The sequence below is a fragment of the Coenobita brevimanus genome, chromosome 72, assembly GCF_032717465.1.
Source record: "Coenobita brevimanus isolate Jiangsu-jjx chromosome 72, ASM3271746v2, whole genome shotgun sequence".
Taxonomy (NCBI): Eukaryota; Metazoa; Arthropoda; class Malacostraca; order Decapoda; family Coenobitidae; genus Coenobita; species Coenobita brevimanus.
Window position 1 is genome coordinate 15,979,115 of NC_137025.1, and position 17,915 is coordinate 15,997,029.

Here is a 17,915-nt window from a genome sequence, read left to right on the forward strand (position 1 = left end):
TTAAGTGACCAAGGATGAGGCATGCAAACATGTTGGAGCCTTCAAAAATATATGAAATGAAACAAAACTATCCATCATTACCTTTCCTTCATCATTCCTGACTTCTCTCTTCATCTGATTTCCCACCTTAAGTAACAAATTCTTCCTTTTGGCACAATTAAAGCTGTCCAGTAAAAATCTCTGAGACTCAATTCTTGCCCTGTATACCACCTTTTCTGACCCTACACTTGGCAGCCAAGTATTTCTCTCTGTTAGCACCTCTTTTCCATTCCTAGAAAAGTCTTCTTTTCTCCTTAACCCGTGGATTAGGCAATTACTTTTTTTTATCCCACCCCGTGGTGCGCAAAAAACGAAGGAAATTTTTTTTTTTTTTTTATAGTTTTTATTATAAACTTGAAAATAAACATCCAGGGCATCAGCTGGTGAAAAAAAAAAAAAAATCTCTCTCTCTCCATCTTTGCATATGGCCATGCATAAGTTTAAGTATGGAAGTAGTGGAAAAACAGAAAAAAAAAAAAAAAAATTTGTTTTTGTTTATTACAAACTTGAAGATAAACATCCAGGGCATCATCCAGTGAAAAGAAAAAAATCTCTCTCTCTTCATCTTTGCGTAGCACCATGCGTAAGTTTGCGTAGGGGTCGAGTTGTTTACGGTGATGCACAGATGCACGGCCAGCACAGCCTGAGCTGTGGCTCGCAACACGACACTTCCCAGCCTGAGGTGTGGCCCACAATCCACGGGTTAACTGGAGCTTCTACACATTCATCCAACTACCATGTTACCTACGTCTTGGTAGGACCCTTGTCCATCCACACATTGAATCAGTAACTCTGAACAGACTGTTCTTGAGAGCTCTGTACTGTTCAATAACATTTTTGTTTACAGCTCCCTGTTCAGCCATCACTGAATTCTATCTACCAATATATATCTATAGCCAGGCACCATAATCCCATGACGGGTGGCTGTTTGTCTGTGAGTTAGTTGTTTTACAGGGAGGGGCATTAACCCTCTGCCAACCCACCTGTTGACATAACGAACACATGTGGGGTGGCTATATGGTTACCACCCAGCACTGTAAATGGTTTCCTGGTTTACAGGAAACCATTAGGCTTGTCACTCAATGTAAGGCCACCTAAAAAGGAAAGAAGGGTAATAAAAAGTGATAGGAAAGATGGGACAAATACGAAGAAAGGAGGGCAGACACGGAAAAAGAATGATAAAGGTGAAGGAAGAAGTAGGTAGCACTACATCATGTGGATGGATGATGGTTGCCACCATTGTTTGGTTTTTTAACTTATTTTCCTCCTGGGTACATAGGTCTTTTTTTTACTACTCACCCCTTCAGTACCATGTCATGTATCAGTACTTTGTGTTGCTGCAAACACTCTTCACTTCCTGTAACTAACATCCTCTACTGACCTATCAGCCCTCCTGACCAAGAAATAATCACTCTGACTACTATTACTTCCAGACCCGTATGTAATCAGTACAGCCTAGATGTTTAGGCACTAAAAAACTTTGAAATAGGTGGCACAGAGGCATAATTACAAAAAAAATGCACAAAAAAGGCATTTACTAACAAAAAAGGGAATAAAAGGGCATGTATTTCCACCACCCTATTATGGTTAAAAATGATAATATAAAGGTATACTACATCAACCCTTTGGTCTAGTATATATATATATATATATATATACAGTAAAAGTCCAATTCTTCGGCATCCAATTCCCTGGCAAATCTGACATTTCGGCAGTTTTGAGAAATAGTCCCATTTACGAAAATCTCTGATCGTTCGGCAGATTTTCCGATTTTTTTCGTCCCCTCTACTGCTGGGGACTTCTTCCAGCAGTAGCAGACTCCAATCAACCCCTTCTATTGTACATATGTAAATAAGGAACCTACTATAAGTTTAGGTAAGTGCATGTGAACTTGTAGGCCTACTGTATCATTACATTTATATACAGTATGTTCACTAATTTCTTTATTTTTCATATTCATGTATAGTACTGTATTCATTACAGTATTGTACAGTATCAAACAGTATACAGTACTCTCTCCAAACACATTTGTAATGATATGAGTAGTGATGATAATGTTCACCGAAACATATAAGGTACTGAGTGAGTAGGGTTTTTGATAATTCGGCAATTTTGATATTTCGGCACTTGCCTGGTCCCATAGATGCCGAAAAATAGGACTTCTACTGTATAGGCCTATCACAATTTTCTCCTAGAAAGGTGCATTTTTTACCATTATCAATTTATCACAGTAAAAAATGGAAACTTCATGGCCATTTCCTATTAGAAAAGTAGCAAAAAAGCTATCTTAGCACCTTAATTTCTAGGGACTTAGGCCACAGGGTATATCTTGGAGAAGACTGAACCAGCGACACGAATGAAAGTACGACTGACGGTGGCGCTCCTAGTTTCATCCCGGTGGTGGAAATTTGAACTAACTGACAGGCGTCAACGCTAGCCATTCGTCTATTAAATTAGCCCATCTTACCCGGTCTTATTTTTTATCAACACAATAAAAAATAAATAAAAAAAAATTTTACTGTAAGATATTATTAATAACTATGTTGACATGTTTATAACTTGTTATTAATGTGTTAACATAGAAAACATCTTTGTAATCAAGTACAACTAGAGACAACAGCATGACACTTAGCAAAACAGAAAAAAAAAAAAAAAGCCTGATTTAGGCAGTAGATTGTAAAAAAGGCATTATCTTGGTGAAATAATTAAAAAAGGCGCACTTGTGGCATTTCTGGCAAATTCCAGGCTAGAGTAATCAGCCTACTCCCTACCTATCTATCTATTCCCAGACGCCCTAATCCTGTACAGGGTGGTCACAAACAAATCGCCTCCACGTCACCTGTCCCTCACCATTTCACTGCCCTCGCTCCCAACTCACCCCCCTCTCTCATATACCTCTCCACTCCATCCCTCTATCTCATCCTCAGCCTCCTCCTCCCTTTTCCCCCCTCCACCTCACTCACATACACTCTCCTCGTCAGTCTCTCACCCTCCATCCTCTCCACATGGCCAAACCACCTCAGTATGTTCCTCCTAACCCTTCCTATCACATCCACATCCACGCCACAATGCTCCTTTATATCCTCATTTGTCAGTCTGTCTCTCCATATGACTCCACAGGCTCCTCTCAGGTAACTCATTTCCACTGCTCTCACTCTTGACTTGTGTCCTTCCAACAACGTCCAAGTTTCTCTTCCATACGTTAGAGTTGGTATCACAATACTGTCATGTAGTAACTTTTTCACTTCCATGCTCACTTCCCTGTTTCTTATCACTGCTTTCAGGGAACCAGCAACCTTTTTTCCTTGCTGTACCCTTTCAAGCACTTCACCCTCCAAACTTCCATCCTTACTCATCACACTACCCAAGTACTTAAAAGTACTCACATTTTCCATATTCCTCACCATCCAACCTCACTGTACATTCACTGACTTCACCTCTCTCAAAGACCATCACTTTACTCTTCCCTACATTCACCTTTAGATTCCGTTTCTTACACACTCTCCCAAACTCATCCACCAAGCCTTGCAGCTCCTCTTCATCTTCACTTAACAACACAGTATCATCTGCAAACCACAGTACAGGGAATTTCCAAACACTACCCTCTCTCACTAGGGCCACTCCAACATCCACTGCCCTACCTTGCATCTCCTTTATTACCCCATCCATGTACAGATTGAACAACCATGAATACATGACATGTCAATGTTTCAACCCAACCTTCAAAGAGAAAAATTCACTCAGTTCACCATCCACATGCACTGAAGCCTTAGCACCATCATACATACTCTTCACAGCATTCAACAACTTCCCATCTACTCCATATATTCTTAATACTTTCCACAATCCTTGTCTATCTACCGTGTCATAAGCTTTCTCCAAATCCATGAAGGCCACATACAACTTCTTTCCCTTCTCTAGAAGCTTTTCCACTTAAGATCTAAGAATGAATATCTGATCTACACAACCTCTTCCCTTCCTAAAGCCTCCCTGTTCTTCTCCAACTAATTCCTCTGTTCTTTCCCTAACTCTGTCAGTAAGTATCCTACCATACACTTTTCCTATTACACTAAGAAGACAAATACCCCTATGATTACCACACACTTCTTTTTCCCCTTTTCCTTTGTACAAGGGAATAATTATACCTGACTTCCAATCCTCCGGGACTCTACATTCCTCCCAGGCCAATCTGTACATCTTCCACATCCATTCTGCTCCTATCTCTCCCCCACGCTTCAGCATTTCACCACACACTCCATCAATTCCTGCGGCTTTCCTCAATTTGACTTTCTTCATTGCTTCCACAACTTCTATCCTACTGATTTCTTCCTGTCTTCTCACCTCCCTCCTTCTCCAAACCATTCCCCAGCCACTTATACTCATATTATTTCCATTCTCTATGTTCAACAGTTCCTTAAAGTGTTCTCTCCATCTGCTCACTTTTTCTCCCTTCTCCACTCGTAGTAATCTACCATTTTTATCTTTCACTCCCCTACTAACTTCACTGCCACCCTGTCTTATTCTCTTCACCTCTTTCCAGAACATTTTCTTACAGTCCCTCCACTTCAAGCTCAAATTCCTTCCAAATTCCTCATCCACTCTTCTTACTCTCTCTTACTAATCTTTTCACCTCTCTCTTCCTCTCTACATATAACTCTCTCTTCTGCCTCTCAACTTCTTCCATGCCCCCATTTCTCATCCATTCATTGTATGCTTTCTTCTTTCGTGCCACAGCCTGTCTCACCTCTTCATTCCACCAGCTGTTCCTTGCACCCCCTTCCGTCTTCTCTTCACCCCACACACCACATCACATGCTGCACATATTTCTTCTGTGAATATCTTGAACACATTTTCCACGTCCCTCATCTGCTCCAATTCATATTTACCCAATCGTTCCTCCACTTCTCTCTTATATTCTGCCTTTTTCTCATTCTCTTGTAACCTTTCCACTCTCCTTGCAACTACTCCTTCCTCTCATCTTTCCCTTCTTCTATTTCTCCATCTTACTTGGATCTTGCTTCTGGCCACCACCAAGTAGTGGTCAGAAAGTCCACTCCCCCAACCTCCATAAGCTCTTGCATCCATTACACATCTTCGCATCCTTTCATCCACACACACACAATCAATCACTGACTTCCTATCATTCAGTTCAACACCCAACCTTTTCATCACTTGCCATGTATACCTGTGGATCATTTTGTGCATGAAAAGTGTATTGGCTATCACCAACCCCCTCCCGGCAAATATGTCCATTAATGCACTGCCTTTCTCATCTATCTCAGCAGGCAAACCCCACTCACCAACTATTCCATCCACCTTCACATTCCCTACTTTACCATTCATATCACCAATCAAAAACACTCATTCCTTCCAAACTTTTCCATGCACATTTCCACATCTATCCCGAACTCTTCTCTCACTCTGCTTGTACGATCTTGCACTGGCGCATACATGCACACAATCGCCCACATTTGTATTCTAACTTTTAATCTTACCCACACTAATCTACCTACCTACTCTCTCTTTTCCTAAAATGTGTGTTGCACACAATCATGTTCAATGCCTCCCTGAACTCTAATATCCTCTTCCCTTCCACATTCCTCATACCATATGTGCATATCCCCTGCACCCCTTTATATCCTAGTGCTGCTGCACTAACATGACTATTTAAATTCCCATCCAAAACTACAATCTCTTCATCTACCATACCAACAACCACATTTATCAAATCATCCCAGAATCTCTAATTTTCTTTATCATCCAAGCCAATCTGTGGAGCATATGCTGATATTACTATAACCAGGAGTTTTCCAAACAATTTTATCAAAGCTACCTGCATAATCCTCTCATCAACTCTCATTACATTCATAACAAATACTGACCAGCTGTTCTGCCCATGCCAGTGTGACATGAAGCCTTGCCACGAAGGTCAGCAAATGAGTTGATCCCGGAGTTAGCCTTGACCACAGCCACAGCAAAGTATGAAGCATCCAGGTGGCCATACCGTTCTGTCACCACTGGCACCAGTCCGAACTCACTGCATGAACCATGACATGTACTTGTTAGTCCTCTGAATGCTAGAAATCAGCTCATGAGATTAATGCTTTGACTGCTAGGATTTCTCTTGACTGAATATAATGATCTAAAGTTAACCTAAATAAAATTCCTTCAGTATACCAGTAACAGAGAAAGAATTACTGGGTACAGTACTTGAGATTGTGCTTGACATCATCTTTGCTAGAATTCCTCTCACAGTACATATTTTTCTGATGTTTGCCTAAACATAATATTCAAATGTGCCAACCACAGCAAAAGGGGTTAAATCATCTGGTGTCAGGTGTTGCTGTTGTTGCTGTGCTACCCGAGTCTATCTGACTGAATGGACCCATCAACCACAGGCAAGCAACTGCCCCTACAGGACCATCCCATGCAGCTAACCATTGTCCCCATGTGGCTGATAACATCTCGCCATAACGAGGAGTGGGGATTAGTGTGAAAGTTTGGTTCTTGGGTGGATGCCTTATTTGTGTCTCTTCACACTTTTAACAGGGGCACCATAATACACTCCACATAACCCCACTATTTGGCTATATGGTTATCACTCAGCACTGTAAAAGGATTCCTAAGTTAAAGGAAATCAAATTTTGGTTTGTCACTCAGAGTAGAGCCATCTGAAGTGGAAAGAGGAGTACAGTAATAAACAGTGACAGGAAGGATGGGAGATATAGGAAGTGAAGAGGACAGACACAGAAAAAGAATGATATGCATGCAGGAAGAAGCAGGCAGCACTACATCCAGTGAGTGAATGAGGGGTGCCCTCACCTACTACCATCTGGTGTCAGTTAAAAAAAATTACTTTGTACAAATCACTGAAAGGGTTCAAAGATATACTGTACTAAACCCAGCAACTACAGTCACTCCTTGAGTAACATGCAGCTGAGTACAGTGGAGCTGCCAATTTGGGGTAATGAGTCTGGTGGATTTCAGTTTAGTGACAGGTTAGAAACTTCCCACGCCCACCACTTTGGCAAGAAAGCCTTCACTTTGGCAGCTGATCTGGTCCTGGTTCAGGTTCTGATTGGGGAGTTCGCCTTTGCAATGGCCTCCCCTATTGATGTTTGGTTATGTTGAGTTTGTGTTTTTCTCTTACTTTTTCTTTTTATCCAAAATTCATACAGTGGTTTACTCTTTTCACTTCCTGACAGTACAGGGTATTAGTCTCCAAACCCCATGTGCATCCAAATCGGCAACCATTTTGGCAGCCATTTTTGTTTTTGGTCCCCGCGACGGAGCCAGACAATGACGCAGCAGAAAATGTTGGCATTGATGACCAGGGATTCGACGTTGATGGGTTAGCTAGAGAGGCTCTTTGGACAGAGGCTCTTAGGAGAAAGGCGAAGGAGGCCCTTTGGACCCAGAGAGAGGCTCGAGGTGAGGAGGGAGAAGAAGAGGACAGAGATGACAGTGGAGTGGAAAGTGAAGATATCAGCAATGCAGCAGTCACCAAGTAAGACTGTCAACCCATAACACTTACTAGTTTGGCCCAATAAAAGACTCTTAACCCCCTAAGTCCTAATCGCATCAACTGATGCAATTTGAGTTTTATGCCAAAATGCCTAATCGCATCAATTGAACGCGGCCTGTAAAAAACTGCGGAGCGTTTGCTCCACCCCAGTTATGACGTACATGGCTTCAGGCCAACGAGAACTCACCCCTGATGTTGCATGAGGGGGGATCGGACCAACCCGGGCGGTGAGGTGGCACCCCCCTCTCAACCGCCTCCATCCCACCCTCTGCTCCACTCCCTCATGCCCTCCTTGTCCCCCATCACTCTCCCACCCCTCCATGCAACTGCATCTCTCCTCTCACAGCAACCTGCGTCCCTTCCCACCCTCTCTTGTCTCTCCTCCCTCCCTGCTAGCCTCATCCCCCCCCCCCAAACCCCACCCCATCTCCCCCTCCTTGTCCCTCACTACCCTTCCAACCCCCAACAGGCCCCCGAGTGTCAGGCCTGATGAACGTACCTGTTTCATGTTCTTTCTACTTCTTCCCAAATTTTTACACCTCACTCTGTTCATTTCTCACTTTGTACCTACCAGTTTCTGTATATAAGTAGTTGGAGAATGCTGTATGTTGTACTACATATGACGCATATCATTATTATTTTTTCATTCTCCCTACCTGCCCAGATTAGCACCTCTGAGTAGTGTCCGTCTGTGTTAGTTTTCGAAAGACTATGAGGCCTTGTAGGGTCGCTCCCCACACCTGTTTCATCTCCCCACACATACAAACACACCTGTCTTCATGGCTGGTGTGATAAATTCCAATGAAATGGAGAGTTTCCACAAGAGAATTTGGTTGTTGCCGAAACTGTATTGATAAGTGTGATGAAATATAATGATAATGTGATAACTGTAATGCTATGATAAACGTGTAACGAGAAGTTGAGAGAATAAAAAGAGAAATCGGAAACAAATTATTGTTTTGTTTTTTTCCCTTATGCATGCATTTATAACATTATTCAACTTTATTTTGATGTCCTTGATGGTTATAAACATTTATATGCATCTGTGTTAGTTATGGAATGACTCTGAGGCCTTGTAGGGTTACTCCCCACACCTGTTTTATCTCCCCACACCTACATACACACCTGTTTTTATGGTTGGTATGACAAATCCCATTGAAATGGTGGGTTTCCACTAGAGAATTTGGTTGTTGCCAAAATTTTTCTCCCCAAATACCACCAAGGCCTTGTACCCTACTCTCCACATTAGCTATCTCCCCACACCTACATACACACCTGTTTTCATGGTTGATGTTACAGAACACACTGAAGTGCTTTCTTTTCATGTGAAAAGCTGGTTATTTCCAACCCCCGTACCTATAGGCCTACTCTCCACAGCCTACTTTTATCTCCCCACAGTCTAGTAATCTCCCCACACCTACATATACCTGTTTTCATGGCTGGTGTGACAAAACAATTTGAAATGACCTGTTTCAATAAGAAAAATAGGTAGTTATCAAAATTTTCATGTTTTCGATTGTTTTCGAGGAGTAACTGTCATAAACTTTTTCTGAACTTTGACGCACGATTGTGCGGTAACCATTTGGCCTACGGGGTAATGGATTGCGTTGTCAGGTGCGTAAATTCTTCCTCTTTAGCCAGAACACAGTCAATTTGCCCTTGGTGAAAGTCGCCAAAACACCCCCGAACTGTGGTTGTGGGAGGTACCCTGCCTGAAACAATTGCGGTCTTCTATCTATCTATTGCCAGACACCTCAATCCTGTTTGGGGTGGCCACAAACAAATCGCCTCCAAGTCGCCCTGTCCCCCGCAATTTCACTGCCCTGCTCCCAACTCACACCCCCCTCTCTCGTATACCTCTCCACCCCATCCCTCCATCTCATCCTCGGCCTCCCCCTCCCTCTTCCCCCCTCCACCTCACTCACATACACTCTCTCCATCAGTCTTTCACCCTCCATCCTCTCCACATGGCCAAACCACCTCAGTGTGTTCCTCATAACGCTTCCTATCACATCCACATCCACACCACAACGCTCCTTTATATCCTCATTCGTCAGCCTGTCTCTCCATGTGACTCCACAGGCTCCTCTTAAATAACTCATTTCCACTGCTCTCACTCTTGACCTATGTCCTTCCAACAACGTCCAAGCTTCACTTCCGTACGTTAGAGTTGGTATCACAATACTGTCATGTAGTAACTTTTTCACTTCCATGCTCACTTCCCTGCTTCTTATCACTGCTTTCAAGGAACCAGCAACCTTTCTTCCCTGCTGTACCCTTTCAAGCACTTCACCCTCCAAACCTCCATCCTTACTCATCACACTACCCAAGTACTTAAACGTACTCACATTTTTCAATTCCTCACCATCCAACCTCGCTGTACATTCACTGACTTCACCTCTCTCAAAGACCATCACTTTACTCTTCCCTACATTCACCTTTAGATTCCGTTTCTTACACACTCTCCCAAACTCATCCACCAAGCCTTGCAGCTTCCCTTCGTCTTCACTCAACAACACAGTATCATCTGCAAACAACAGTACAGAGAGTTTCCAAACACTGTCCTCTCTCACCAGGGCCACTCCAACATCCACTACACTACCTTGTACCTCTTTTATTACCCCATCCATGTACAGATTGAACAACCATGGAGACATGACACATCCGTTTCAACCCAACTTTCAAAGAGAAAAATTCACTTAGTTCACCATCCACACGCACTGCAGCCTTCACACCATCGTACATACTTTTCACTGCATTCAACAACTTCCCATCTACTCCATATATTTTAACACTTTCCACAATCCTTGTCTATCCACCCTGTCATATGCTTTCTCCAAATCCATGAAAGCCGCATACAACTTCTTTCCCTTCTCTAGAAACTTTTCCACTAAAGATCTAAGAATGAATATCTGATCTACACAACCTCTTCCCTTCCTAAAGCCTCCCTGTTCTTCTCCAACTAATTTCTCTGTTCTTTCTCTAACTCTGTCAATAAGTATCCTACCATACACTTCCTATTATACTAAGAAGACAAATGCCCCTATGATTACCACACACTTCTTTTTCCTCTTTTCCTTTGTACAGGGGAATAAATATACCTAACTTCCAATCCTCTGGAACTCTACCTTCCTCCCAGGCCAATCTGTACATCTTCCACATCCATTCTACTACTATCTCTCCCCCATGCTTCAGCATTTCACCACACACTCCATCAATTCCTGGGGCTTTCCCCGATTTAACTTTCTTCATTGCTTCCACAACTTCTATCCTACTGATTTCTTCCTGTCTTCTCACCTCCCTCCTCCCAGCCATTCCCCAGCCACTTATACTCGTATTTCTTCCATCCTCTATGTTCAACAATTCCTTAAAGTGTTCTCTCCATCTGCTCACTTTTTCTCCCTTCTCCACTAGTAATCTACCATTTTTATCTTTCACTCCCCTGCTAACTTCACTTCCACCCTGTCTTACTCTTTTCACCTCTTTCCAGAACATTTTCTTACAGTCCCTCCACTTTACACTCAAATTCCTTCCAAATTCCTCATCCACTCTCTTCTTACTCTCTCTTACTAATCTTTTCACCTCTCTCTTTCTTTCTACATATAACTCTCTCTTCCCCCTCTCTACTTCTTCCACGCCCCTATTACTCATCCATTCATTGTATGCTTTCTTCTTTTGTGCCACAGCCTGTCTCACCTCTTCAGTCCACCACGCTGTTCCTTGCACCCCCCTCCGTCTTCTCTTCCTTCCATACACCACATCACATGCTGCACATATTTCTTCTGTAAATATCCTACACACACCTTCCACATCTCCCATCTGCTCCAATTCATATTTGCCCAATCGTTTCTCCACTTCTCTCTTATACTCAGCCTTTTGCGGTGTTAAGGGATTAAACATGTTATTAGTGAGTTTATTTTTTTAAGTATTTACACTGCTATTTAGAATAGTTATTGCTGAAAAATAAGGGATTAGAAGTAAGAAAATGGCTCAAAAAGTTTTATCTGCGGGTGACCAAAGACTCCTATGAATTTTTCCCCTAAGAAGTTTGCCTTCAGTTTGGTGGGTTTCAGTTTGGTAATTCCCCCCCCCCCCAGGACTACTGTGCTCGCCAAACTGGTGACCCCAGTGTAATGCAATTTTGTTCTAGCATGGTCAGCATAATGCAGTAAGTCATAATCAACACGGGGAAAAACTCGAGCTCATCCGGGAATTCAGGTGGCCTGGCAACGAAATTTGACAGTCGCACATGCTGACATCACCCATCAGACTCGCCATGATTGGCCAGCTTATGTCCAGGTATCTGTCCTGGGCACAATCAAGGCCTTATGCTTAGACGAAAATTTATGGGTTTCGCAATTTTAGGGAACGAAATGGAATGAAAATGTTTGCTAATCAGAAAAAAATTGCTCTTTCATCCATGTGTTCTTGTAAGCTGTTGTTCAGTTCCACATTGTTCATTCAATTTCGCATTTCCCAACACATTTGGGACTGACTGAGCATAAAGCCATCAGTCCTTTCTCAAGTCTCACCGAGTTCTACCCGCGCTGTGCAGCATGATTTCTTTTTTTTGTGCCTGAGTGTCCAGCAAGGACATTGACTCTTAGTTATCCTGTGTGATCAGCCCCAGCCACCAAGAGTGTGAGACATCTTCATGTATACCCAGAAGTATATGATAGTAAAGGAGTTATAGCAGGGAAAGAGGCAGGTAGAAATAACGAAAAAGCATGGCATGAGTGAAAGCACCGGGAGAAGAAAAAGAAGATTAGGCATGAGAACCCTGGTGATGCGAACCTGGCAGTAATGAAAGCTCATAATGTTGTCCATAAGCTGACTGAGAAGCTCACAGGGTGTTATGTGGAGCCCCAGAGAAGGAACAACATCCCTACTGAAGGCCCCATGACATGAGAGTAGGTAAAACTTTACGGCAACAACATCATTGGGGGTGGAGGGTGGGGGGAGAGTGCTGGGGAGCTACGCATCAATGACACACAGGAACCCAGCCTAACTTTTGTTTTTGTTACTGCTATTTTAATACCATTCATGTCCTTAATTACAATATATATATCTCTTTCAGTGTTTTACCTGATAGTGGGTATAAGTAGGGTGTAGCTTAGGTGGGGTAGGGTGGTAAGAAGGGGTAAAAATGAGACTTTTGGAAAGCTGCCAGAACCCAATGTACCATTACATGTGCAAACATATTGTTCCAGTGACATGGATTTGAGTAGCACAGTCCCTGTCCAGTCCCTACTGTCCAAGTTACTCGATGACTGAGGCACACCCCAATATCCAGCGCTCCAATAACAGAACACTTGCTACACTAAACAAAAGAAATTAGGGAATATTCCCATGATCTGAGTGGCCATCAATTCGCTAGTCCAAACTCCACCACTCCCTATGTTTGAAATGCGCACGTATGAACGCAGTTATGGTGGTCTGTGCAACTCTCCCCGTCCTCCCTCCATCTCCTCGCTTCTCCCCCATCCCCAATTCCCCCCGTGCCTCCTCCATCGCCCACCACACTCACCACTGCCAGGTGTATCTCCCTTCCCGTCCCACCACACTCCCCCACCCCCGCTTAGCACGCTGCCTGCCTAGCCCGCGATCATCCACTTTCACTGTATTTGTTGCTCTGTACACATCTCAGCACCACACCTCCCACCACCTTACTTTCCTGCATTGCCACGTGCTGTACCACCATCATCACCGCCATGCCAAAACGTCCAGCTTCAACTTCTGGCCAGCCTGCCGTCAAGAGGTCCCACAAAACCACCACCTTGGCACTGAAGCTGGATGTTATTCAGTGCCACTAGACAGGAGATGGCCTCGCCGAGATTATTGGAACCTTTGGTCTTCCCAGCTCCACCGCTGGCACCATAATCAACAAGAAAGCCAAGTACCTGGCTTCAGGTACAACAACCATCAACCCTGAGTCACTCAAAGTCACAGGGATTGGAGACCCCCAGATGGAGAAGATGAAGTCCCTCCTTACTGCCTTGATCGAGGACAAGAATCAGAATAAACAGCCCATCAGCTGGGAGGCAATTCAGGAGAAGGCCAGGAACCTGTGGGGGTCTCTGGGGGCTGAAGCTAGGCCCTCATCATCTGCGAACGACTTTAAGGCCAGCTGGGGTTGGTTTGACTGATTCAGAAAGAGGGCCTGTCTTCACAACGTGTGCCTGCAGGAAGAATCTGCCAGTGCTGATGCTTAGGCAGCAGAGGCATTCCCCAATAAGTTCAGGAAAATGTTGACTGTCACGGAAGAAGAGAATATGGAAGTCAGGGAATACTGGAAGGCAATTTCTGTTAAGAAATGTCTCGACAATATTGCTGCTGCCTGGGCAGAAATATCTCCCGGGACCCTCAACACTGTTTGGCGGAAACTCTGGCCTGAGGTTGTGCACAATTTTCAGGGATTTTCAGCACCTGACCCTTTCGCACTCTGTCGACAAATTGCCAACCTTGCCAACGAGGCAAATCTCATTAAGGATGAGGAACAGATGGAGGAATATGACATCGTGGAGCTCCTAGAGTTTTAGGACAAGGAGATCACGATGGAGAAACTCAAGGAACTTGAAAAACAGAAGGATGATGATGCTGATGATGAGCCACAGTCTCCTGACACAAAGCTTAGTCTCACCCTTACAAGGCTTGAGTCTATCTTGAGAAGTGTCGATGAGGTCAAGCTTGACCCAGATGATGAGAGAAACTTCAGGATGCAGAATGGGCTCCTTGCCACAATTTCTTGTTATATGGAGTTCTATTGCCAAAAGATGGCTGTTCTTAAGCAGACAAAGGTGTCTAACTTTCTCAAGCCCCATCTCTCAGCCTCATCTCCTGACACTTCTTTCTCCCCTGTCCAGACTCTTTTGAGCTAGGCAGCCTAAGTCACCACAAACACAGCAAGAGGATGATGCACAGCTGTGGGTGCTAGACACTCCCGACTTGCCACCTCACCCTAGGTAAACACCACCAGGCTTGCTGCCACACCTGTGGTGATGACCATCGCCAGACTCACACTGTCCCACCCCAGGTGGTAACCACTGCCTGACTCACTGCCACACCCAAGGTGATGACCACTGACTGAAATGCTACCATACCCCAGGTGATGACAACAGCCCTCATAATCCACCCACCAGCTGAATCATCCACCTGGTCCATCTCTCCAGGCAGCAACTGAGCTAGGCCAACACTCCCAGGCAACAGCTGAGCCAGCTCCACACTCCCTGGCAACAGCCAGTATGGGACCAGGTTTCGCACCTAATAGGGACCATGAAAAGTGCTACAAAAGTTGATTTCGCCAAAGTTGGGGCACTGGCCTTATGAGAAATAAGCTAATAGGGAACGGACCCATAGAAAAACTCACCCCCTAGCATACATGTATTTCCTACTTTAACTATGTCCTAAAATAACCTGAAATGTTGCTATTAACACATTAAACCATATAGTAACTAACAATAAAACATAAAACATCAGAAAATACAGTGCATTACACTTAAATAGTGTATGTATTGGCAATATTACTTACATGTGTAACACACACACTCCCTCCAAACAGAACACTCACTTGATGACCAAGGTGAAAAGCTTAATGGGCTCAATGCTAGGGGAGTATACAAGGCTTTGGGTAGGGCTAGTGGGCCCATATTGCCTCCAATACCGTCTCCATCACCAACATAGTCTCCAACACCATATCCATCACTACCACTCCCTTCTTGTTGCACCCTTTGACGCAGCACATTCACTCTGTTATGCCTCTCCCTTGAAGCTTGACTCTCTCACTCCTCCACAAAGCCCGAGAATTCCTCTATTTCCACCATGATTTAATATTTTAACTTGTCATCATACTTGCATTTTTTCACCCCCTTGCGGCAGTCACCCTCAGTCACCCTCGTCGTTCCCTTTACCGCCTGCTGTTGCAGGTTCACAGCTTCTTACACCATTTCCACTATCATCCAGTCCACCTCTGGCTCCACTTGAAGCACAAGATGACATATTTCTGTCAGTTACTAATCAACAATGCGAGAATGTAATAGTCAACTTGCGGACACACTGAACAAGTGTGGGAAGCAGGCCAAAACAGAGTGTTGGAGCTGGCGTCGCAGTGGTGCGAATCCAAACTTGTGGTGCCGGCGGGCACGAAAATGCATTTTTTTTGGAGTGTGTGTGTGTGTGAATGGTCAATCACAGGAATATTTGATGGCTGCCGAGAATGTGCGTTTTGCCAATCTGGATGTTGTGAAACCCAGTGCCCCACTGTAGTAGGAATTTTTTTTTTTTTTTCCACACTTAAATATTTTTTGTTTGTCATCAATAAATTGCCATAACATGTATGTATGTGAAGTCTGATGCCCCATTTTTTAGCAATAATATTGTTTGTGAGGATAATAATATTACCTACAGTGTTTTTGTGTCAGTCTATATTGATTGAGAAAGGTATATGAGAGTTTGGGTTTGGGCCTGGAATGCATCTCTGGCTTTTCTTCAGTATCTCATGGAGAAAATTGCTTTGATATTCGGCAACTCGCTGTCCAAACACTCCCACTGGTAAACAACACCGCCGGATATTGGGGTATGCCTGTACTAGGATTTCCCTTGTATGAACAAAAACATATCATGAACAAACTACCTAAATCAATATCAGTGACATGATAAAATACACATTGAAATGCAATTTGCTTTGCTTTAGCAGGAAAGAATAAAGCATTTACTACAGTACTGATTGAAGATTATGTGTGGTAAATGTATATAATTAGGCACAGGGATACAGTGCATGGTATCTTTTTTTTATATTTTGAGAGCATCTCAATTTCATCCCAAGCCATGATTCAGCCCATACTTATCAAGTTACCAGCATATCACTGAGTCAGTTTTTGTATTTTGTGTTTTACCATCTTATTGAAGATCTTTAGCTTCCTTTCTTGTACAGTATATCATGTCATTCTTCCAAAAAAATGTTTGTACAACAGACCGTTGTCCCAGGATGAACTGGTGTCCGGTGAATCGCTTATCATAACACATCATTTATGATGGATCTGACGCGCTTGGAAGCACTGGCCTTGGGGTCACCTAGTGGACTGTCCATGCTGCTCAGTCTCTGGCATCCTCCCTATTTGGTCTCCTGTCTTTAAAGTCATACTCTATGACCTTGTCCCAGGGCTTTTCAGTGTGCCTCTCACAACCCTATCCTCAACATTCACACTTCTCACCTTCCGCACCCAACTGCCACCCTCCATCCTCTCAACATGCTCAAAACATCTCAATGTATCCCTCCTCATCACAGTACCAATACACACAAGTCCATCCTTTCTCTCAACTCTTCAATCCTTCCTCTTCAGTCGCTTATACAGGATGGGGCAATAGGATGGGACGAACAGTAATACCTTGACATACGATACCCCTAGATGCGATACCCCAGCTTAACGATGGGGGTAGAAATACCACCATACCCCGCCTAACGATGGCCAAACCTCGGTTTAACGATGGGTTTAGATTTTTTTGTTTAACCAGTTTTGATGATAATTTAGTCTAAAATTGTGTGTTTAGGTTGTTTTTAGACTTACATTAATGTATTTTAGCCATAGGTGGTGTGAACATTGTCATTCTGGGGTGCAGTTTACTAAGCTTGATTTTTTCCATACAGTAATCCCTCCAATATCCGACATAATAGAGCCAAAGGCATGTCTGGATAGTGATCCTGTCCGGATAGTGGGCCCCAGCCTCCTGGACTTGTACTTATGGACCCTAACTCAGAAAAACACCTATACAACTCCCTCTGGACATGCATTGCACCTATTTAAGACCCAAATCACACCAATAAGGGACATAAAAGACTGAAATAAATGCAAAAGAACCATAAAGTGAGGTTTTAGAGGTGAGTTTATACAATATTAAACATTCTGGGTACTTACAAGTCCCTGGCTCCTGGACTGGTTTGAACCGCCAGTTTGCAGTCCACAGTTAATCCTCTGCACTCTAAATTCTAATTTCTTAACACTGCACAACACTGTAAATTCCCGTGTGTTCTAGTGGCGAGGTATTGCAGTTTATTCACTGTTTATTCACAAAAAAACAAGCACCTGTGGCTTGCACTGCTATAAGCATCTGCTCTCGATCGGAGTTTGGCTGTGACTGTTGATGATGGCGGGGTAACAGAGTTGCCAGATCGCAACGGCCACATTACCAATCTCCTCAACTTTCATTACCAAATTTAACTTTTCATTACCAAATTCGTAAAGCTAGCATTTATTCTTCACTAATTATATATACAAGTAGAAATACATGTAATCACTCTCCTTATAATTAACACCATGTTGATTATTTTCACGCTATGTAGGGTAGCAGATTAATC

The 17,915-nt window shown here is 43.4% G+C and overlaps 1 protein-coding gene across 1 annotated transcript in view; it reads right to left on the minus strand.

The window, feature by feature from the left end:
- LOC145407194 (transferrin-like) overlaps positions 1-17,915 on the minus strand; it is a 320,468-nt gene that overhangs the window by 141,995 nt on the left and 160,558 nt on the right. The window contains exon 10 of the mRNA XM_080278231.1: positions 5,922-6,076. Coding sequence (XP_080134357.1) covers positions 5,922-6,076 — 155 coding nt within the window. The remainder of the gene's footprint in view (positions 1-5,921; positions 6,077-17,915) is intronic.